Consider the following 24297-nt stretch of genomic DNA (forward strand, 5'->3'; position numbering starts at 1 on the left):
CTAACCAAATCTCATATGAGGACAAGTAAATGCATATTTATTTTAAAATTGTATATTTTACACCTCTTATTTTTTAGTGTTTGAACTTATTATCTTATTTTCTCACTCTTATTTTATATATATATAGTCATCCCAAGGCTAAAACAACTAAAATTTATGCTTTAGGCCCTCAAATAAGAAAATAGTTGCTATTAGTTTTTGTAAAGTAAAAAAAGTTACTATGTTGATAAAAAAAATTATATATATTAGCTAAAAAAAGCCCAATATATAACTATATATTTTTTTAAAATATTTTTATTTAAAAAAAATATAATATTTAATGTTGTGTGTGAGTGTTATAATTTTTTATATGAAAAAATTATTCATCAATTTCTTCACCAATATTAACGCTTAGTGTTTGAGAGAAATCAGAGGATCGTAGGCATCATCTTGGAGAAGGTTGTCTTATTGTATGTGATGTGATCAAGAGAGAATGGGCATATGGGATAAGGAAATAGCAGATGAAGTAACGAAGCAATTATGGGTGGCAGGGCCCATGATATGTGTGTGTGTCTGTCAGTATAGTTTACAAATGATGTCTCTCATGTTTGTAGGCCATTTGGATGAGTTGCTTTTGGCTGGTGCTTCATTGGCTACTTCATTTGTCAATGTTACTGGTTTCAACGTGTTGGTATGTTCACAGTATTTTCTAATTTTATGTTATGGTTTACCAACTTTCAGAATGTGTGAGATCTGTGCATGCTTGCATTGTATTATATATGGACTGTGGATAACGGAGGTACCTGTGTTCATTCTCTGCCATCATTTTAATTTATACCAATTAAATAAAGGAAATAACAAAATATAATTGTTTGGCTTGAATTAAAACAACAAAAAGAAGAATTTCAATAGACAATTTAAAATATCGAATATAGTCTTGCTCAGTAAACATGTATTTTAGAAAGAATCAACCCCTTGATACATGAATCATATATATATATATATATATAATCAGTGGCAGAACCAGAAAAAATTGTTAGGGGACAAAATTTATAACATAATAAATAAAATTAATAAAAATCAAATTCTATTATTAATCGTTTAAAATTTAGAATAATGAAAAAAAAATTATCATATATCCAATGAAAATAAATATAATTACGTTTGATGGGAAAAAAAACACATGAAAATGAAATAGATTTCTTTTCAACCATAAGGGTCGTGATGTTTGATAATTCTTGATTTGATAAAAATCTTCCATAATTTCTTTTGTAGTAAATGTTTTTGTAATATTCTTTTTAATATATATAGCTAAAGTATCCGGAAGAACTCATCTTGCATTTTGTTGTGAAACTTTGTTTTCACAAGTTTCTTGTCTAAAAAAGATTTTGTAGAAGCGATTGAATTGGAAAAGTCAAAACAATACAAATTGCATATGTAATCAACTTTGAATGATTTAAAATTACTTTTATTACTTAAAGCTGAGTTAAGAAGTTCAACTTTAGATTTTTTTCCAAATAAAAACATAAAAATAATATTGAAAAATAATCTAACAAATTAAGATAAATAACAATTATAAAAGTCCAAAGACAACCATTTAAAAAATAGAATAACACATAATATTTAAAAATAACAAGTTAAAAGCTAAATAATATAATATTATTCTGTTATATAATATTAATTAACCTAATATAATAGCTAAAGAATAACTGTAATATACTAAATGATAAATGTAATCTTGTTTTCTTTATTTTATTCAATATGTAATTTTGATTTTTCTATTTTAAAATTGAGACATTTGATTCTGTTATTTTATAAAAGTACGTAATTTTCATCTCCAATTGTCTAAAATATGTGGGTGGAGGGAAAATAGTTTCCTACCGTATATAACTCTTCTTATATCTCTTTTACTTGCATTATACTATATAGTCTTAAATGTAATTTTGGTCCCTCTATTTTACTCAATCCATAATTTTGATTCTTTTATTTTAAAAATGAAACATTTTATCTTCCTATTTTAAATAATTTATAATTTCAATCTTCTTATTTTAAAATAGAAACATTTGATCCCTATAATTTAGAAAATCTACAATTTTAGTTTAATCTTTAATTTTATCTATTTTATTTTTTATTTTCTTACTTTGTAACTAATTAAATCATTTTTTAATGGTACCTTAAATGAATAATTAGGTTTAGGGTTCAATCGGATAAAAAAACAAATTTAAGAATTTAATCAAAATTGTAAATTTTCTAAAATTAAAGGACTAAACGTTTTTATTTTAAAATGAGAGAACTAAAATCTTAAAATTTTTAATATAGAATGACCAAATATGTTAATTTTAAAATGGAGAAATCAAAATTACCGATTGAACAAACGAAAATCAAAATTATATTTTAAAATGTCTCAACTTTCTTGTTCTTATGATTCTTAATCTTTATGACTAATGTTCATGGCTCACTTCATTTAGATGGGCATGTCAAGCGCACTAGACACATTTTGTGGTCAAGGCAGTATCACATGGTTGGCGTGCACACACAAGGAGCCATGTTGGTTCTCATCCTTGTCACTATACCTGTCTCCATTATTTGGGTATTCTTAGGGCCTATTTTAGTTGCTCTTCATCAAGACAAAGAAATTGCAGCACAAGCTCAACAATATGCAAGATTACTGATTCCAAGCCTTTCAGCCAATGGTCTTCTTCGGTGCATTGTCAAATTCCTACAAACCCAAAGCATAGTCTTTCCTATGGTGATAACCTCAGGACTAACTATAGCCTGTTACACATTCTTCTCTGTTGGACTTTTGTTCTCAAACTTGGGCTTGGTTTCAAAGGATCTGTCATTGCAATTTGCATTTCAAATTGGTTTAATACCATACTACTTACACTTTATATTCGGTTCTCCCCTTCATGCAAAACAACTTGGACTGGTTTCTGAAAGAAATCATTGCATAATATCCCAGAGTTTCTCAAACTTGCTTTTCCTTCTGCACTCATGGTGTGGTATGATTTTCGTTTCTCAACCAAAACTTCACTTTCATAGTATAATATAACAATTGGTAACCAATATAGGATAGATTAAATTTTTTAATCAGTCATTTAAGGATACATGGTAGGTGGATATGTGCAGTAATCCCACAATCGGTTCTGGCATTTTATGGGTGTAGGACAAAATATAAATAAGTACCATTATATATATACACTTTAAAATATAAATATATGTTAAATTAATGAAATAAACACATAATTTTGTTAAAAATTAAATATTTTATTACATTAAACGAGTAACATAATTTTAACAAATTTTAAAAAATATATAGTTCATATTTTTTATTTAATTTAATTTAATTCTATATTATTATCTTTCATCAACAAAATCTCATTATCTCAAATTAAATCTTACATGTATTTTTTTCTCTCTTTATTTAAAATGAATGAACAGTTAAGAAAATTACAATATGTATAAATATAAATAAAAGAGTACTTTGATCTCATTGAGAGTCTAATGATATAGAAGATGCACTTTTAAAGAAAAAGTGATAAATGGTTAAATTGAGAGATGGATGGATTTTAATTTATAGTATAAATAAGAACAAATTCTTTTATAATTTGATTTTTAATATGTATTTCTTGTTGAAAAATAAAATCTTTTAATTTATTTATTATCATATGCTAATTACAAGTTTATAAGACATAAAGAGTTAGATCTTTTTAGCCTAGGAGGGATCCTGAATAATCCTGTAGATCTCTTTTGGTCATCATAACATACTATTGTGTCATGCCCCGTGAGAATCTCTCTCGTTCTGTCATTTTTCAGCACAATACAAAAAAAAAAAAAAAACAAAAAAACAAAAGATATATGCATTTAAGTCCACACTTTATCCATAAAATAAATTAATCAGCAAAAATTATGCACACCAATCAGTTAGTCCCTTAATATTTTTGCCATCAATTAGGTTCTTGAAGCACAAAAGTAATGAATTTAATTATCTTACGATCAATTTGATGTCACTAATAAATAAAGGACTTTAACGTCGGGTAATGTACAATTGTTTTGATTTAATTAATATTGCTCTTCACACTATCACATAGAGATTACTTGAAAAAACTTATTTCTTTTCCTAGTGAGTCGAAATGTGAATGACTGATGCTGAGAAATGCTAATTGCTGCTTCTATTCTATCATTATGTTCCAGCTTAGAAGCATGGACATTTGAAATTATGGTGCTCTTATCTGGTGCTCTTCCTAACGCGAAATTGCAAACTTCAGTGCTTTCTATATGGTTTGTTTTTCAGTTAAGACCTTCTATGCTACTATTTGTTCTGGATATTAAATAACATATGCTATTATATTTATCATCCCTTGATAATGACCAACTATTCTTTTTTCATCTCCAGCCTTAATACAACTGGTATATTTTGGATGGTACCATTTGAAGTTAGTGCTGCTGGAAGGTTAGTCTTTCATGCTGAACTGTATTGTTTATATCCCATTAATATCTAAACTGATTAAAAAAAAAAGAATAAATAATATATCCATTAACAGTGTAAAGAACTTCTACACTGTCATCTTTGTTGAGTTTTACAATAATTTATTTATAACTCATACCTACCATAATTGTTTAATGGTTGACAGTGTAAATTTTACACTAATAGTACATGGAAATTAAGCTCTTAAAAAAGTGCATGCTATTACCAATTTACCATAAGTAATGTTACAGTCACATGTCTTTTTTGCTTATTATTGACCATAACAAGTCTCATTACATGTTTACACTTGAACAGCACAAGGATCTCAAATGAATTAGGGGCTGGTCGTGCAAAAGCTGCATATTTAGCCGTTAAAGTCACCATGTTCTTGGCCTCTGCAGTGGGAATTTTGGAATTTGCTGCCCTTTTGTTGGTACGCAGAGTTTGGGGGCGTGCTTTTACCAATGTACACGAAGTGGTCACGTATGTGACTTCCATGATCCCAATTGTTGCAAGCTCTCCCTTTATAGATTCAATTCAAACAGCATTTCAAGGTATTGAATAAAATCATTAGATTGGTTTTTAGTATATATATTTATTCATATTTTTATGAGTTGTTTTACAGTTTACATTCAATTTATAAATACCACCTGTTGAACTGCACAGTAAGAATGCAATCTAATACTACCTTTTAAGTCATTTATTGAGAAACCTTGGTGTTAAATTGTATATCTGAACTTTGCTAATTCCTTGATTATAAACAGGAGTTGCCAGAGGATGTGGTTGGCAGAAACTTGGCGCATTCTTTAATCTAGGATCTTATTATTTTTTGGGCGTTCCTTTTGCAATTGTGACAGCTTTTGTCCTCCACATGAAAGGACAGGTAAAATCTAACCATTTTGTTATTATTAAAAAAGATCTCACAATCAATAATATCCTTAAAAAAAGTAGTTTTTAACTGAGACTAAAAGCATCGTATAATCCATATAATCTAGTGAGATAAGGCTTTTGTTGTGTGTTCCTATCCTGCACGGCATTGAACTTGTTCAACTAAGGGTATGTTTGAATTTTTGGTGGGAGGGTCCAAAATTATATTTGAGAGTAAAATCAATTTGAAGTCATGTTTGATGATCCTCAAAAGTATGTCTAAGAATAAAATTTTGCTTGCAAACTCAGTTTTAGAGAAACAAGACTTAAGATACTTTTGCTAACTCGGTTTACAAACTTTATTCCAGACATGCGCTGCACTAAAGTTATAGTAATTGTCATAATTCTTCATAATTACAGGGGTTACTTTTAGGGATCGTATTAGCACTTATTGTTCAAGTGGTGTGTTTTCTTGTGGTCACCTTACGCACAAATTGGGAGAAAGAAGTAAGTTGTCCTATCTTTAACTCAGTAGTTTATGTTATCTATCAACTATGGATACTAACAGCAGAGTCTTCATTGTTCAGGCAAATAAGGCAGCAACAAGAGTAGGAGGCAGTATAGTCCAAGTTGAGGCACTTCAGGGTAACCAAAATGCTAATACTGCTTGAAAGTTGAAGAACCTTTGCTCTATATTACGTGTAGCAGTGAGTTACCTTGGAGCCGAAACTCAGCACCGATGTTACTTATAGCACAACCAAAATTATTCCTTAGCATGTACTACAAAACAGTAATTCGTGCTGGTATCCAGTTATATCATAAATAGGGATTTGATTTTTTAAAGTGAGGGACACACTTCTTTTATCTATGGCTACATATATCTTCTATAGAAAAGAATATATTCCAGTCAAGAACATAAAGTGAGATACATTTTAATAAGGAGAAAAAAAAAGTAAATTTATAATTATTATATGAATATCAATGAATAAAGATGACAGAATTCATATAAACACTTAATTTCGGCCTATCAAGAAAGACCTGCTATAGTCAAAATTTGTGAAGGAAGACTTACTATGGCAGATGACAGAATAAACACGCAATTTTAGCATATAAAACTGTCATAGTAGGTCTTAATTCACAAGTTGCTTGTAGTAATTGACAAAAAATCTACCAAGCCATTCCGCCATCATTTAATAACACTTAAAAGCTCATCAACCTTCTAAAGATGCAACCATATGTTCTTTTTTTAGTTTTTCATTTTTAATTAAAAAAAACTCTTAATTAACTTCAATATAACCTCTATTTTAATATTATGTTTGACCCAATTTTTTTCTTTTTAAAGAAAAAAAAAAGCTTAAAAATTTAGGTTAGATACTACCCAAGAAATTTTATATTTATTTTAAATAAACAATCAATTTAATCCGTCAAGTATTACTCTCTCTTATATAGTCCCTAAAATAATAAAATTATATAAGTAATTCTTGAAATATTGAATATCCATTGATCTAGTTCCTAAATTGATATATTTTACTAACAATGTCATAGATTTTTAATACTTCAAATACTACTAACCATGATTTTAATACTTGGGGAATTACTTATATAATGTTTTTACTTTAGGAACCATATAGGAGAAAGAGTAATACTTTAGAGATGAAATTGAAGGTTTTTTCATTTATTTTCTCGTATAAAAGAATGTCACTTATATATCATCTTTGAGCTACCAAGGTTGTGTTGCTGAGCTTAATGTCAGAGATCAAGTTAAATGACATATGTTTTTATGTTTTTGGAAACAAATTGTTGTTCTTTCATTACTTTATGAAGCTTCTGAAAGAAAGAAAAAATTGAAAAGGAATTTGCACGCAAACACGCATGACAGAATCCATCTACATCATTTACCCTAACAGAAACACCAACAATGTTTTAGAATGAGAACTATAAAGGAAAAAAGGACCAAAGGTTATCTCAGAAGCAAATCAGCCAAAATCAATCACAATGTCTACAAATATTTTTGCTCGGTACACAACCTATTTGAAACCCCCCAAGAAAATACATATTATACACTTGAAGTGTAAACAATAGTTTCTCTTTATGTTCAATAAAATAACAAATCAATGTTAAAATCCAGTGTTCCCCAACCACTACTTTTTCAAGTGTGTCAGATATACAGCAAGGGCTTAAGAAAATGCTCTCACTCTAGGCCTTCCGTGGAGAGATACAAGTTCTCCTGAATGTGGAGAACAGAAATTCAGAAGAATCAGAAAAAAGGGATCCAAAGAGTATGGTTACTTATTTTTTTTTTAGTCTATGATAGTTACTTTCAGCTCTCTGAACTACTATTCAAGTGAGATGCTAATCTGCTGTCACAGATACTTCTTCCTTTAAACATCAACATATTCATGGGAACTTTATGCAGAGAGAAAAATATAGGGAATGGCATACAAGCGAAGCTGATTCACAGAATTTTCTCAAATGCATCAGACCCCTCTCTTACTGATGGAACCATCATAGAATATTCATTCTGGCTGCTAGAACTCTAGATCTAATTTTCTTTTTAAATGTGATCTGTCAGCACTGCAGAACAAAGAGAAGAAATTAATTAAACAACATTTACAAGTAGAAATTAAAAGACAACAAAAATTTGGCACACACTAGCATTATTCAACTCTATAAAAAAGATGAAGTTATATGCTATATTTCCCTTCCTCTGCAAGGCTTCTCATGAGACTTGATGAATTCCATAGAAAATAAGCATATTAAACACCATAATTAAACTAATAGCAATTTGGGTCTCCAAAATCCTAGTCACACTGAATCAACATGGTGCCAAAAGTTAGGCGTAAATTGCCACATAAGCAGTTTAGCACTGAAGGTACACTATCTAAGAGCATTGTTGCTTTTGCATAGCTCCACCATTTAAATTTAGCATAATTTTATACTCAACCTGTAGGATCCAATTTCATACCCAGTTCACAAAGTTAGTCATGATTCATGAATTTAACACAGATAAAAGCACAGTATAGAACCTTGATTATCTTCTTTCAACCTCTAATGGTTCAATATGCAAGCCAAAGTGTAATGCTGCTATCTACTTTTTTAAGTTGAAAGAGTCAAAATTACAAACTATTAAGCCACTTTGAAATGATAGGAGGGTCAACATGTGTTTACCTGGTAATTGTAGGTCTATTTGGAGGTTTTAATCCAAAAAGAGAAAAATCTAGTGACATTGGAGCTGGCTCATTCTTTCCCATATTATCACCAGCTGCCTGTCTGACACTAACAACACTGTCATCAAACTTATCTCCTTGCAAAGAATTTCCTTCAGACCCATCACGCCCTGGCATTACTCTCCTGGACTTTCTTGGAGGTGACAAGACAGTAGGACCTTCGTTTGAAATTACATCTGAAACCTTAGATTCCTTCTTAGGAGCAGGTCTTGAAAGCTTAACAGGATCTGTGGGCAGAGGCGCAGATGAGAAGTACCTAAAGTGGAAATGGAGAGATTAAAATCAGGGAAAAAGAAAGGGAAAAAAATTGTTATTCTTAAGAGAATGATTAAATTTAAGACACATACCTGTGCTCTAATGCCTGCGGTACAGATATTCTAGCCTTTGGATCATAAGTAAACATCTTTGACAACAAATCTAAGGCATCGTCACTAGCCATTGGAAATAAAGAACGCAAAGGTGGGGCAGGAACATGTTGATATTCAACATAATCAGGAAGGAAAATCATATCAGGCCACTGAGAAGCAGATGGAGTTCCAAATGCTGCAAAAATCTTTCCTAATTGATCAATATCACTTGAACCCTACCAAATGACAAACAAACTCATGAAATTACCAGAAGAAGGACACACCTAAGTACACAGAAACATATGAACAAAATCAATCGAATCAATTGTTAAGATTTCATATTATTCTGCTATTTATGATTAGATAGTAATTAGTGATTTAGTCCTTATTACTCATTATTAGATTGATCCTATGTAATCAACACTGATCCTATTTGCTCATTATAAATAAAGGCTTAGTGTGGTCATCCTTGGCACACAACATTGCAGTAAAACAGTTATATCAATACAAGACATTTACACACTTTGAAATTATAAGTAAAACACATAAAAAAAAATATCAGAACAGGAATAACATGGAAGCCAAAATTAGTGGTAAAAATTGTCTATAAACACCATAGCCAACAGCTTCTGAACTAATCCCAGTTCAGTAAAACAGTTTTGAGGATTTATCATTCAGATATCGGAGTGCAATTTAAACTAAAAGATAAAGTCAAATAGTTAATCTCATAAAAAAAAATATGTAAAATAGTTAAGATGAGCAATAAATGGTCAAATGTTTAGAAAAAATCCATCTACTCCAGAACATCAACCTTTTGTCATTTACCATAAAAATAATCTACTCTTATATTATAAATGAGAATACACAACTTAGAGAGCGAGGATTTCAATCTTCCCACTCCCTCAATAATTTTTCTTTTCTGATGTGCATTTCACACACTACCTCTGCAATTAGTCAAAATTTCTCTCTCAACCACTCAAACTATCCTCCTTTTATCTTTATATACTTGATCTTCTTAACCACCCACCCTTTCAATCTATCAATCTACTCTCTTTTATTTCCATGTCTAAATTAAATTTCATTAGTTATTTTATTATAAAAAATGTCAATAGATAAAAATAATCATCAAAATTTAAATCGTTTATTGTAAAATCCAAAATACAATTTATATTCAAAGATATTTATTATGAATTTTAGTTATATAAAAAAGGTTCAGTTAACAAGCAGGTCCCTGAACAATCTGGGAAATTTTAATTAGGTCCCCAAATTTTTTTAAAAAAATTGTAATTGGGTCATTGATCTTGTAAATTTTTTTTTAAAATTGGGTCCCTAAGGTTTTTAAAACCGCTACAAATTGTCATTTTCTAGCCGTTTCAAGTCACCACAAACTAACTCCAAGAACCCAATCATAATAATTTTACAAGATCAAGGACCCAATTACAACTTTTTAGTTTAGGGACCTAATGAAAAATTCCCAATTAGTTTAGGGACCTACTTATTAATTTAACATATAAAAAATGAACATTAATCACCATGACAATATTGTTTTACCTGCAGGAAGGGTCGACGAAGAAGAAGTTCAGCAAATATACAAGCTGCAGCCCAAACATCTACCCCAGGACCATACTGCTTGGTGCCAAATAATAGCTCAGGTGCTCTATACCACCGAGCAAACACCTATTCATGTATTGAGTGTCAATTGTGCATATCAATTAAAAGAAAGTGCAAGCTACAAACATAAGGATGAAACATGCTAAGGTTCAACAGTACACAGAAGCTGACATCTAGAGGATAAAAATGATATTGAAAGGAAGACATGGAATTCAAAAGAAACACATTTGTTAACATGGAAATTCGTGAGTAAGCTGCTACTGATGCAACAAAATAGTACTCCATTCTTCAGTCAATCAAATACATATTATACTAGAGAAAGTGAGAAACACAATCCTAGAACATATTCAAAATCTAGAACACTTCTACTTCTCATTTCATATGCCCATGCCCATGTATTGGGATAAAACCAGGCAATAATAATAGAGATTCCATGGTAAACTCAGCTGACTTACACACCCTCTGTTTTCATATAAATTCAAACCAAAGCATCATACAAAACCAAACCTGAATCACCTGATTATAAAATATCTAGGGTATAACCTGACTAGTCTTGCAAATTCTAACCATCCAAATTTTAGAAAAGTTTGCTAGTTTTATTACAGAAGAATCTGAAGAAAATAGAACAATTAACAGGTGATTTGGGTTTTATTTAAATTCAAAGTTTACTCACAATGCTGAGATTAACAAAAAGAAACCAGATCATTTCCAAAGTCCTCTAATTGTAAGTGCTAAGTCCTGCATACCCAAAGGATTCACAAGTTATTTATGCATAAAGAAGCAAACCTGATGAGTGAACCTGCGATCTGGGCTTCCAAATACCCGTGCTAAACCAAAATCTGCAAGTTTCAGCTGTCCGTTGGATCCTATCAACAAGTTATTTGGCTTCATATCCCTGAAATACACAATAAAACTTCTGAGCTCAGAACTAAAGGCGAGTAATGACTTTGTAATGACCAAATAAGCAACATAATCTACCTATGCAACACCCATTTCTTGTGGCAAATAGCAAGGCCTTTTAATGTCATCTGAAGGTAAGATTTTATATCACTAGGTGAAAGAACAATATTCCTGTCCCGTATAACAGCTTCGAGGTCCGTCTCCATGAACTCAAACACAAGATGCAAATTCCCTTTATGTGGAAAGGCATCAATCAACTCAATAATGTTTGGATCTTTGAGCTCTTTAAGCAGTTTAATTTCTCTGAGAGCCGTAAAATTGACCCCTTCTTTCTGCTTGCCAAGCCGGATCTTCTTAATTGCAACCGTCTGCCCTGTCTGTCCATGCAATGAATACATCTTTATAAGGACCACATAATAATAATAATAATAATAATAATAATAATAATAATAATAATATTGTACTATTATCGTCATCATTAAAAAAAAACGGCCAGTTCATGAAAACATGTGCACAACAATGCACATGTTTGTAGCTTGCACTTTCTTTTAATTGATATGCACAATTGCAAGTTATAACAACAATGAATAGCTTTAGTACTAAACCCATGTTTAAACAACTTAAAATACATATAAATGAACATTCCCTTTCCACACATTACTGCAAGGCTCTATATGAAGACTTGTTTTCCTCTTATTCACAGATTTTCTTAACCCCGTCTTCACTATAAGAGACTTAAATTTCTCTTCCAAGTTCTAAACTTTATTCAGACCCAATTCTCACAATCCAGAAAAAAAAATTAAACAACAAAAAAACACATTGTTGCACTAAAATATCCTCATAATTTTGTTCATAACTGTTCTTTTTTTTCTTGTTTTTTTTCTTTAACGAACAGAACAAAATTAACATCAGAAAAAGTTACCTTGGTATCAATGGCTTTGTAAACGACACCGTATGTACCCTCACCAAGGACTTCACGCTTGAGATACCTATCGGCTACTTTCTTGGACAGATCGAGTTCTGCCATTTTCTCCCGAAAATTGGTCGCGAAGATGCAATGAAACTACCAATCACAGCTGAAATTCAGCAACAAAATTGCGAATTTACAAGTGAGTCATCTACAAATGGCTAGGGTTTCAGGTAGGGGAAATCGTAATCTACCAATTGCAGTTAAAATTCAACTGAAAAATTGGGAATTTACAAGTGGCTCGTTCTCGGAAGGCCCCATCTAGGGAGTGAGGGTTGTTTTTCTCAATGTGTGTTGTGAGGGTAGAGAGAGAGAGAGAAAGAAGAGATGAAGAACTGAGTAGAGAGAGAGAGAAAGAAGAGATGAAGAACTGAGAGAGAGAGGGGGGGAACGTAGAGAAGTGCAACGGCTACACCGCTATACCCTTTTTGTTGAGCATTTTAGTGAATAAATTAATATAATAAACCTGCTTAAAGGTGTTTATTTTATTTTATTTTTAATTATTTTGTGAGTCTCCATAATTTTACTAAATTTTTAATTAAGTTCCTAAATTTTTTTAATGGGTCCCTAAATTTATTTATTTTTCAATTGAATCCTGCCTATGATTGTGGTTATAAAAAACTAACTACAGGCACCTTAATCAAAGATGAATAGTGGAATGTGTTTAAGTGCATTATAAGCACAACCAAGTTAAATTACGAGACTTAAAGATTAAAAAAATTATTAATTTAATTGATAGTAATAATTTCATAAATTTATGTTATTTTTTTTAAACTATCTTTTTCTGTAATACTCTTATCTTTTCTAATTGTTTACCAATGTAATTAATTAGAAATATTTTAATATAAAAATAATTAATATAAAAAGCTTTTGAAAGGAATCATCATCACTTCTAATATGAGTTTTATAAATAAGAACAAAAGAAAATATATTTAATAATAATTATAGTAAAAGAGACTTTTTTATTTTCTCATTATCTCATTAACCAAAAGGTCTTTTCTAATATATTTATTATTGATTAAAATTTATTTAAAAATTATGAATTATGAGTAAAATTCATAAAAAAAAGTAAAGAATAAGAACTAATATGTGCAGCGTAGTTGACACATAACCTTACTTTTTAAGCATGAAGTCAAATCTGTATGTACATGTGTATAAAAAAATATTTGTTAAAGACATATTAATTCCTTAAATAATCTTAATACCTCAATATATTAATTATTGACTCCTACCGAGAGATATCCTAAGTTCAAAAAAATGAAATCCATAAACTTTTATCATTTTTAATAAATTTTAACTAATAATAAAAAATATATTTAAAAGAATATATTAAAAAAATGTTAATCTGATTTCCGGTTAAAGTACAAGTACCTGTAGTATCTAAAACAAAACAGTGTTTCAAGAGGAGGATTCACTTCCTCGGTTAGAAAATGACATGTTTGATCAATTATAGAGGTCTTTATTCAACCTATTCGACCATCACCCGCCATCTTCTTCACAGATGCCGATTTCAAAAGAGTCTCCGCCCACGAGGATGAGCCAGTGGTAATATCGACCATAATGATGGGTTTCAACATGAAAAGAATCTTGGTAGATAAAGGGAGCTCAATAGATGTCATGTTCAAAGACACATTCATTGGACTCAACATCTGAAATAGTCTGCTTCGACCACATCATGGTGTCCTAGTCGGATCTGGAAGGGGAGAAATTGAAGCTCGAGGTTTCGCCAAACTAGAGACAACCTTTGGAGAGCCAAGTAAACAAAAAACTCTTTAACCATCAAATACTTTGTAGTAAATTATCCATCGACATACAGTGTTCTCCTTGGTTGACCCTCCAAGAATAAGCTAGGTGCGATGGTATCAACTACACACCTGAAATTAAAATATCCACTTGAAGATGGCATAGTCGACACTATCAAGGTCGACCGAGCAATAGCACGAAAGTGTTACCAGAAAAGCTTAAAAGCTAAAAGAAGTTGGTGCCGAAAATCCTCTCATCACAACATTAATACCCTGGAAGTCGATTCATGTCTCGACTTCGTTGACCTATGATCGAGTCCTACCAAAGAATTAAAGGAGGTAGAGATAGTAGAAGAAAGGAAAATCAAAATAGGATCATCCCTGGACCTTATGTTTAAGATCGACCTAATTTATGTTCTAAGATGTAATGTAGGAGCGTTCATATGGAGTCCAACGGGCATGCTAGGCATAAACTTGGACTTCCTTTTCCACCGATTGGCCTTGGATTCATCCGCCAAACCAGTCATCCAAAAGAGAAGAAAGTTCGGAGAAGAGAAGATGAAGAGGATTGCCAACAAGACAAAGAAATTGATTGAGACTGACCATATCAAAGAGATTCAATATCCGATCCGATTAGCAAATGTTATGATGGTGAAAAAATCAAGTGGAAAATGGAGGATGTGTGTGGATTTCATAGACTTGAACAAAGCCTACCCCAAGAACTCATATCCATTACCAAACATCGATTATTTAGTCGATGGTGCATCGGGATATCAACTACTTAATTTCATGGATCCCTACTTCGGATACAACTAAATCAAAATGCATCCCATGGTTGAGGACCACACAACATTCATTGTCGGACAATCTAATTATTGTTACAAAGTCATGCCATTTGGCCTGAATAACACTAGTGTCACATACCAACACTTGATGGACAAGATCCTACCCGACTTGATAGGGAAGAACATTGAAACCTATGTCGATGATATAGTGGTAAAGTCAATGAAGGTCATCCATCACATAATTGATCTCCATGAAGTCTTTGACACACTGGCAAAATATCAGTTGAAGTTTAATCCGAAAAAATGCTCTTTCAATGTCCAAGTATAGAAGTTCCTAGGATTTATGCTCACAAACCGAGGCATCAAAGTGAACCCAGATTGATGTTTGGCCGTCATTAACATGTGGAGTCCGAGTAGCGTAAAGGAGGTACAACAATTATCAGGGTGCATCACTTCTTTGTCTAGGTTTTTATCAAAATCAGCCATAAGGATCCCTACCTTTTTTGTTGCCTCATAAAAACATTAAAAGTTCCTTTGGTAAGAGGAATGTGAGGTTGCATTCAAAGAACTAAAAAACTTATTATCCAACCTTTCCATTTTGACCAAACCAAAGTCTAGCCTAGATCATTGTGTACCTGTCGGTATCCAATCTAGTAATCAGTTTTGTCCTAGTACAAGAATTTGGGGTTGAGCAGAAGCCTATTTACTTTGTAAGCCAAGTACTTCATGGCGTCGAGGCACGATATCAAAAATTGGAAAAGCTTGAACTAGCAGTATTAATATTGGCTTGGAAGCTGAGACACTACTTTCATAGTCATTCCATCATAGTCCAAACATACCAACTCGTCAGATGAGGAAATGGTACATTGAGCTTTCAAAATTTGGAATATCATGAATATCATTCGAATTTAACTGCAAGAACTATTTTATAACACTTATGTAAAGATATAAATTATTTTTTACATTTAAAAAAGATAAAAACTAATATGTAAAATGAGTAAGACGAAAATTCCTATTCACTAGATAAATAATGTTAACCGCCTAACATAACAAGTTTTTCATCGGCAGATGCTAAAAACCTGATAGTGATACCCTTCGGCATTCGACCAACAAACCAAACTTGGATTTCACATTAACAAGCCAACACTATTTCCGTGAATACACAGCAACTATGTCTTTCTCACGAAGGTTAAGGTTTTCCGTCTCTCTTTCCATTCCCAAGTTTCCCACTTCCCTTCTTCTAAACCCCTCACTCCCAACTCCCTATCCTCACTTTCACTCTCACCCCCATCCTTTCAAAATGTTGATGATGTTCTTTTCCAATTCAATCGCATGCTCTGCATGCGTCATACCCCTCCCATCATCCAATTCGGCAAGATTTTAGGATCCATCATGAAGATGAAGCACTATCCCACTGTTGTTTTCCTTTCTAAACAAATGGAACTCAAGGCAATTGTTCCTAACCTTGTTACTTTGAACATCCTCATTAACTGTTTCTGCCATTTGGGTCAAATCAACTTGACTTTCTCTGTGTTATCCAAGATCCTCAAATTGGGTTATCAGCCAAACACCATAACCTTGACAACATTCGTGAACCATTAGTGGAGAAGGTTTTGGAGATGCCCACACTTGAATGTAAGCAACTGTCGGCTGTACGTTTTGTTTTTGGGTTTGTTCTGTTGTGCTGCTTGTTTATTTGGTATTGTGCTGTAGGAATCAAGTTCTTGCAGATTTTTTCATCAAAAGTCTCTGTCTTAAGGGTCAGAGGTCAAGAAGGCACTGCACTTTCATGGCAAGGTATTGGTACAAGGATTTCAGCTGAACCAGGACTTTGATCAATGGGGTGTGTAAAATTGGCGAAACAAGAGCTGCCATTGAGTTGCTGAGAATGATTGATGGGGGATTGACTGAGCCTGATGTGGTAATGTATAACACAATTATTGACGGTTTACGTAAACATAAACTTGTATTGAGGCTTGCAATATATTTTCTGAAATGCCTGTCAAGGGAATTTCCGCTAATGTTGTCACTTATAATACTCTCATTCATGGCTTCTGCAAAGAAGGAAAGATGAAAGAAGCAAAAAATGTGCTAGCTGATTTGCTGAAAGTGAAACCTGATGTTATTACTTATAATACTTTAATGGATGGCTGCGTCTTAGTTTGTGGAGTGAAGAATGCAAAACATGTATTCAATGCTATGTGCCTAATGGAAGTAACTCCTGATGTTTGCAGTTACAATATCATGATTAATGGATTATGTAAGATTAAAAGGGGGGATGAGGCCTTGAATCTCTATAAAGAAATGCATCAGAAAAACATGGTTCCTGATATAGTGACTTACAATTCTCTTATTGATGGTTTGTGCAAATCTTGTAGAATTTCTTATGTTTCGGATCTTTTGATGAGAGGATAGAGGTCAAGCGTGCAGATGTTATCACCTACCGTTCTTTACTTGATGTTTTATGCAAAAACAGTCTGCTTGACAAGGCAATTGGATTGTTCAACAAAATGAAAGATCACGGGGTTCGACCAGATGTGTACATATTCACTATGCTTATTGATGGAATGTGTAAAGGGGGAAGGCTTAAGAATGCAAAGAGTTTTTCAAGATCTTTTGATTAAAGGCTATCATCTAAATGTCTGTACATATACTGTTATTATCAATGGGCTTTGTAAAGAGGGTTTGTTTGATGAGGCATAGTCAAAGATGGAAAACAATGGTTGCATCCCTGATGCTATAACTTTTGAAATATTGATTCGTGCTTTCTTTGAAGAAGATGAGAATGATAAGGCTGATAAACTTCTCCGTGAAATGATTGCCAAGGGCCTATTGTAAGAATAAACCAGGTGAGATGCTTTCTAGTTTCACATCAGGTTATTTTTTTATGACAACAATATTTTTAACCTTTGATTACGTAAAAAAGAAGATGGACTGTGTTATGGGCTCTCTGCCACTTTAATTTTCATTAACAGTGTTGTTAGTTTCATTAATAGTGTTGGATTGTTTTCAGACTTGACATAACTATCTTTTTTCTTACCAATGTACTGTTTATCTGCTTCATCTACTTTTTGTGATTCTTTAGTTGTTCTTCATTTTTTGTTTCACATAACAGACCGTTCTGAAACGAACATAATTATTTGGAATTCTGTATCTCTCATATTTGATTCCAATATAGGATAGATTATAATTTTTAATCAGTCATTTAATTGTCACACCTTTGTTTTTATTGAATATGCAGTAAAGGGTTTCACATGACATAACCACTAGCTGGTTGATGAAAGAAAAGTTTCATTATGAGAAAGAGAGTGAAGCCTTTTGCTACCATTCGTTTCCTTAGCAGCTTTAGACTGCAAAGCGTGCTACTCTTCCAACAGCTCGGAGCTCAAAGCCTGCTAAAGAAAACTAGTTGTTTGAGAGAGAGAGAGAGAGTATTGGTGAATTTATTTTTGCATAAAGATCCTTAATTACAATGTTATGGACTATGTAGGTTATTGCATAGAGATCCTTAGATATTAAGATTATACACTAAATTTTGATATTATTAATGTACACTAGAGATTATAGCCTGCAATCTTACATCCATCCTTTGGAAGTAGAAAAATTTAAAAATCATGGATAACACATTCAGAAGGGTCAAAACATAAAAATATGCAGAAGGGTCAAAAACACTTTCCTATATAAAGTTTCAGAGCTTATATATTTTACAGCTTGTGGGGACTCTAGACACAGTTATGCATAGAAAAACTCGATCAAAAAGCATAAAATATTAAGGAATTTTAAAATGATTTCTATCTGTTGTTGTGACACTTCTAAAATTTATAAAGATCAAGATTAAGAAATATATTAGAGAATGAAAATCAATTTTAAACATATTTACATATATATACTTAAAATATTTTATCCCAAACTATCTAAAATTATTGAATAGATATGTCAAATACAAATATAGCAATAATTTTAATGTAGTAGTGACTTATAAGCATCAATGTAACACAACTCAACGAATTTTGTATTTTATACTAGGCTATATAATGAGGGATTATTAGAAACAAGTAATATTTTTTAAAGTCCCTCGGAGTTTCTGAACTTCTTGACTGTCGCTGGTTAACAATTTCTCTACCCTTTTCAAGTAATTAGTGAAAAATTACTGCTCGCCATCTTATTATACCCTTTAGGCAGGTATCATAAGATGTTTCAAATAATGGCCACAAAGACAAAAACAAATAAAATAAGAGATCGACCTTATAAAGTTTATAAAGAATATATGGAAATTCAAACTAGAATCTTCTTGTTATACTTTCGATAAATATGATTAGAGGTATCCCATTATCTATATGCTGAATATGAAAGTTTGAGGAAAGTGAAAGAGGAAACAGCCAACCTTGACTATTTAAACAAAATACTAATTGCTAATCTTCTTGAAAAAACTAAAAAGCATAGCAAAATTTAACATATAATGAAAATTACAATTGGCCTCCTGACAGGCTTCTGAATCCACAATTCCGTTCAAAGACATAAGGAAAAAGAAAAGAATAAAGAAAAACTGAAATTCTTAATTTAAACAAGAAAAAAAAAACTATTTGCTTTTTCTTCTAAAAAAAAACTATTTGCTTCGGCTTCTCAATCAGGAATGGATACTGCTTTTTGCAAATCCCTTTACTATCAACTTAGAAATAGAGTGAAATATAGATAGAAGTGTTTTTGAATAAATCTCACGATGATCATCCTAACATTAGAATTCAGTTAGGTTAGGTTTTGAAATCACTTCCTTCAAATGTTTTTGTTTATTTTTTAGAAGATATAAATTTGAGATGAGAGGATAATTTTTCAAATCTTAGAATGAGACAAAATTCAAACTCAAATTATGTGCTTATTAATTATTATAAGTAGGACATTTTTAATTTTGTTTTCCTTTTGTAACATAAAATCAATTTTTTGGGTATTTTTATTTTTTTAACAATTATATGTCTAAGACTCGGACTAAAAATCATGGATTAAATCAATTAGAATAACTTTGTCTTAGTTGATGCAACCGCCGGTGATAGATTTTATTCAAATGATGTACGAAAGCATAAATTCTTCATGTTAAAATTATATAATACTACATTTAACTTTATCCTTATAATACAATTGATCAAGTAATATCAAGGCTTGGAAAATATATCACAGTTATTCACTTGTAAAAAGAGAATATTTGCTCCTAGGCTCCTAGCCCCCTATACACCCCACAAGAAAAAGCGTAAATAGCACATAATTCATTTCCATGATTAGGATTTAGGAGTGACGAGTAAAAGAAGAATAAAGGTTGCAACAACTGCTGGTGGAAACAATTAAGATATGGGCACTTCTGCGTTACTCATTGAATAAGAACCCTCCCAATCATGTGAAAACTCTAACCATCCCTCTGCGCTCACAATGGCATGTATTAAATACATTTTACCTACTCATATTCATACACTCTAATCCAAACACCACACAACAACAAAATAATAATTTTGGAATAAAAAAACCCATAAAATTATAGCTTAACAAGGTTAATTTTGTGATTACATTTCCAGCAGAAGTGTTTAAAAAATATTTGAGACTAAAATTAGTTTGAGATTATATTTAATTATCTAAAAATATGTTTGAAAGTAAATTTTTGTCTTGAAAACTTAATTTTAGAAAAAAATAAGACTTAAGTTGTCTGCAAACTTAATTTATGTAAACATTTGCCAAAAATTATATTAATTGTATCATTTAGTCCCAATACAAGTTCAATGAGTTAGTAATTTCATACTTTAGATTTTTTGTATTTCATATCTAAGCTGTCTTCATTGGGTCGAAGTCAATGGACTAATTCATTGAATAAGTCCAATTAATTAACAATTTCATACTTTAGACTTTTCGTACTTTGTATTTAAGCCTGAAAAATCTTATTTTGGAACAGTAACTAACGTGATTCTAGATTATATAACATGATTCGAAACAAGCTACAAGACCACAACCTAAATCAAATGTAGTTCTTGCATGAATGATTTGGTCATGATACTACATTCTAAACCCTTCTCTAAACTTTGCTGAGGACGAGTACTTTAGAATATCTTAAACGAGGTAGCATACTGCCAAACTTTCCACAACCCCACCACTCTTTTTTCCTTTTTTTTAATATTTATATATTATACACAAGAACCCCATCATATTTTACCCTTTATTTTTCTTTGCCTTTTCCCTTTGGTTCCTACCCATATAACCTACACTAACATCATCACATTCTCTTCTTTTTGGTTAGAGAAACAAGACATAATCCTTTTCTTCTTCCATTCCCTTCTCCTTTCAATCTCTAGAATTAACACCATGTCACTGACACTTTTCCTGAAGACCCTTTTCCTCTTCTTCCCTTGCTACCTGTGCCTCCTTGACTCAGCAACAACAACAACAACCCTTAAGCCCATTTTGCTAACCCCATCCAAGCCTGCAACGACAATCCCTGCATTCCCAGAACAATCTGATGTCTCAGGGTGCCCTCTCACCCTCTCAGATGAGCTCTTTGATGGGATCAAGAGTGCATGTAGTGGTGCCAAAAGTGGTGCTGACATGGAGCTCCACCACAGCAGGTGCTGTCCAGTGCTTGCAGCATGGTTGTATTCTGCATATTCTGCCACTGCACTAGGCAGCATGGCAGGCCATAGCCATAGCCATAGCAACAATGCTCATGGTCATGGCCATGCCACATCAGCATATGACATGATGCCTTTGCTCCCAGATGACTCCGAAACATGTGTGAATGAGCTGGGAAAGGCCTTGGTAGTGAGAGGGGTTGAGCTGACAAAGCCTAATGAGACTTGTGATGTGGTGTATTGCTTCTGTGGCATTAGGCTGCACCACTTGACATGCCCTGATTCATTTTCTGTTGGCCAAAGTGGGGAACTTGTTGGGGATGCAATTGTGAGAAGGTTGGAGAAGAATTGCTTGAGTAGCAGCACTAATGTCAATGGCTTACCAGGTCTTGGAGGGTGCTCTAAGTGCTTAAATACCCTCTATTTGGTGAGTTTTCCTTCTGTGTTTGTATGTTTTAAAAAAAAAAACTATATTTTTTTTTCTCTAGGGTGTTTTTTCATGTTTTGGTGTTCTATTTGGTGTCATTTTGCTTAGTTCATTATTGTGACTTGGAATTTGATGGATCTTATTGAAAAATTGAAGAAGATCAAGATGGTTTGTTTGGGTTTCATCTCCATCTTCTTGACTTCTTCACTCATGCTTGGTACTTGGTAAAGTTGTGTCTTGCTTTTGTTTACTTGTGATGTTGGTTGCTTTCTAAGCTTTTGCACTATTTCTCACGCGCCTTTGGAGCTTGTGTGGTTCACGAACTTGGACAGAACCAATAGTGGACTAGATGAGTGGTACACTTTTGTAGCGCAGTAACTATTTTTTTTTGTCATGTGAGAATTTAGAGAGGAAAACAGTATTAACTCTAATGCCTTGAAGTTATTGAATAAATTTTAATATAAATGTTAAGCAAGTGCAATGTCGCTATCTTGGTACTTCAAATTAAGTTGTAGTTTTGTCATTCATGGTATTAAGAGGACAGTTTAGTTAGAACCAGTCCTTTTTGCTTATTCTATTTTGGATTAAATAGGAAAACAACTCAAATAATATGGTCATATGTGAAACAAGCTTTCTTTATTATGACAAAATATTGTCATTTTGTTAAATGTTAAAAGACCTTATAGTCTTATACAATTTGTCAATTTGACTGTTCTTATTATTAGGCTGCCCCAGTCATAAATGATGGTTCCTTAACATAGAATTTTAATTTTATTCTTTTTCTTTCTCTCATGTGTATTGATGTGTAACATACAGTTTTAAGGATTAGATGACAACATCATTTGTGGCTTCGTTTGGATTTGTCATTCTTGTTTCTGATTTATAATTAGCAGTTTGCAAAAATGATGTCCCTTGTCGCTCTTGCAATTGCTTCAGAATCTTAAATTATCATCTAAAGTCTCAAGCTAGGTGTCGCAACTTTTTTTTGTTGTTGCATTTAAACATATTATTCAGGACTTCTGTTTCATTAAAAATAATTTAATAATTGCATATTGCCACACTATTGAAAACCTTGATTAGGTAGTGTATTAGCCTTGATGTGCATCTGAGACCATTTATCTATGAGTGGATGTTACACCAACCAAGATGCTATTTAAGAAGCTTTGATGCACCAAACCCCTTTTGTGTAATCACTCATATCATATGCAACCTCTTTTGATATTCTCATTGAAATATTGCTTGTACGCAGCTTAACAAGAAGACTTCAAATTCAAGCAAAGCAGAAGACAGGACCACCAAGATCCACAACAAAGATTGTGAGCTTATGGGCTTGACATGGCTTCTGGCTAAAAATAGGACAGCTTATATGCACACGGTTTCTGCGGTTCTCCGTGCTTTGATGTTGAACACTGATGGCTCTTACCCTCAGTCCTGCTCTCTAAACAGTGATGGAATGCCTCTTGCAGTGGATTCATCGGAAATCTCTGATCACTCTTCATCAAACAACCTCCAACCACCCATCTCTCTTTCTTTGTTATTCCTTTGTTTGTTACTACTGCCTATGCATTTAACAATGTTATCCTCATAGCTATAATCTGAGCCAAAAGAGGATCTCAAACATGACATTTTGTAGATTTGAATCTCTATGGTGTTGCTTAGGAATGTAATTTTTCTCAGTTATTAATTCTAGGATGTGTATCAAGTTAGAAGAGTGTTTATAATGAGAGGGTAAGAGGAGATTAAATCATGATCACACAATCATACATGGATAGTTAGGATTAAAAAAATATTTAATGATGACAAAACACATGATTTTGTGATTTAATTCTAACTATCCATGTAAGATTATATGGTTTAGATTTTCTCTCCCAACCTTGTACAAACACTCATCTCACTTGATACGCGCCCCTTTATTGCAATAGTGTGAGGTGTTTGATATTTGTCACATTTTTGTTTTGGTGGACCACCATAATAGGGACTAGTGGATTGTTTTTGAGGGACAACATTTGGAAGTAGTGCTCAGTTTTCACTTACTAGGGTGGCATTTTTCACGAGACAGTTATGTGCTTCACGGGCAATTTATGCATTATGGAACGTCAACTTCCTCATCAGAACACTGAATTTTTCTGTTGTCTACACTTAATGTGGTGAGGTTGTTGCTAGCTGAATTATTCCAAGACAGTGACTTCTCACAAGTTCAACATGAAGAAATTATAACTCGCAAACGGAATTTTCTTTTTAGTGACAAAAGAAAACAATTCAAAAAAGCAGTTAATGGCAACTCGTTTATACTTTCACCTATTGAAGGTGAAAAGAGTAATGTTCCCATCATGCCATAATCTTTTTACATCGTCTAACCTTATATCCCTTTTTAA

General features: G+C 32.4%; 2 protein-coding genes, 1 long non-coding RNA gene and 1 pseudogene across 3 annotated transcripts; 3 read left to right on the forward strand and 1 right to left on the reverse strand.

The window, feature by feature from the left end:
* Window positions 1-443: 443 nt before the first annotated feature.
* LOC100817402 (protein DETOXIFICATION 16-like) lies at window positions 444-5985 on the forward strand (annotated as a pseudogene).
* A 1289-nt stretch (window positions 5986-7274) lies between these two features.
* Window positions 7275-12786, reverse strand: LOC100813673 (cyclin-dependent kinase D-3). The gene is made up of 8 exons (XM_014777897.3): window positions 12561-12786; window positions 12322-12475; window positions 11478-11776; window positions 11286-11394; window positions 10440-10565; window positions 8889-9124; window positions 8483-8797; window positions 7275-7888 (listed from the first exon to the last, which is right to left on the reverse strand). The coding sequence occupies exons 2-8, from the start codon at window positions 12424-12426 to the stop codon at window positions 7843-7845; spliced, it is 1236 nt and encodes a 411-aa protein (XP_014633383.2). The 5' UTR covers window positions 12427-12475; window positions 12561-12786; the 3' UTR covers window positions 7275-7842.
* A 3180-nt stretch (window positions 12787-15966) lies between these two features.
* Window positions 15967-18505, forward strand: LOC102660289 (uncharacterized). The gene is made up of 2 exons (XR_005892158.1): window positions 15967-16528; window positions 16607-18505. It is a non-coding gene; the product is annotated as an uncharacterized lncRNA (long non-coding RNA).
* A 2506-nt stretch (window positions 18506-21011) lies between these two features.
* On the forward strand, window positions 21012-23925 carry LOC100814208 (uncharacterized GPI-anchored protein At4g28100). The gene is made up of 2 exons (XM_003528919.5): window positions 21012-21922; window positions 23172-23925. The coding sequence occupies exons 1-2, from the start codon at window positions 21233-21235 to the stop codon at window positions 23508-23510; spliced, it is 1029 nt and encodes a 342-aa protein (XP_003528967.1). The 5' UTR covers window positions 21012-21232; the 3' UTR covers window positions 23511-23925.
* Window positions 23926-24297: the final 372 nt, after the last annotated feature.

This window comes from Glycine max, chromosome 7 (genome assembly GCF_000004515.6).
Source record: "Glycine max cultivar Williams 82 chromosome 7, Glycine_max_v4.0, whole genome shotgun sequence".
NCBI classification, from domain to species: Eukaryota; Viridiplantae; Streptophyta; class Magnoliopsida; order Fabales; family Fabaceae; genus Glycine; species Glycine max.

What these genes read in the sequence shown, in the direction of transcription:
- LOC100814208 (XM_003528919.5), top strand. Translation starts at nt 21,233, where the DNA reads ATGTCACTGACACTTTTCCTGAAGACCCTTTTCCTCTTCTTCCCTTGC. An exon ending in GCTTAAATACCCTCTATTTG is followed by an intron (nt 21,923 to 23,171) that starts GTGAGTTTTCCT and finishes GCTTGTACGCAG; the next exon opens with CTTAACAAGAAGACTTCAAA.
- LOC100813673 (XM_014777897.3), bottom strand. Translation starts at nt 12,426, where the DNA reads ATGGCAGAACTCGATCTGTCCAAGAAAGTAGCCGATAGGTATCTCAAG. An exon ending in ACAAAGCCATTGATACCAAG is followed by an intron (nt 11,777 to 12,321) that starts GTAACTTTTTCT and finishes TTGCATGGACAG; the next exon opens with ACAGGGCAGACGGTTGCAAT. An exon ending in ATCGCAGGTTCACTCATCAG is followed by an intron (nt 10,566 to 11,285) that starts GTTTGCTTCTTT and finishes ATACATGAATAG; the next exon opens with GTGTTTGCTCGGTGGTATAG.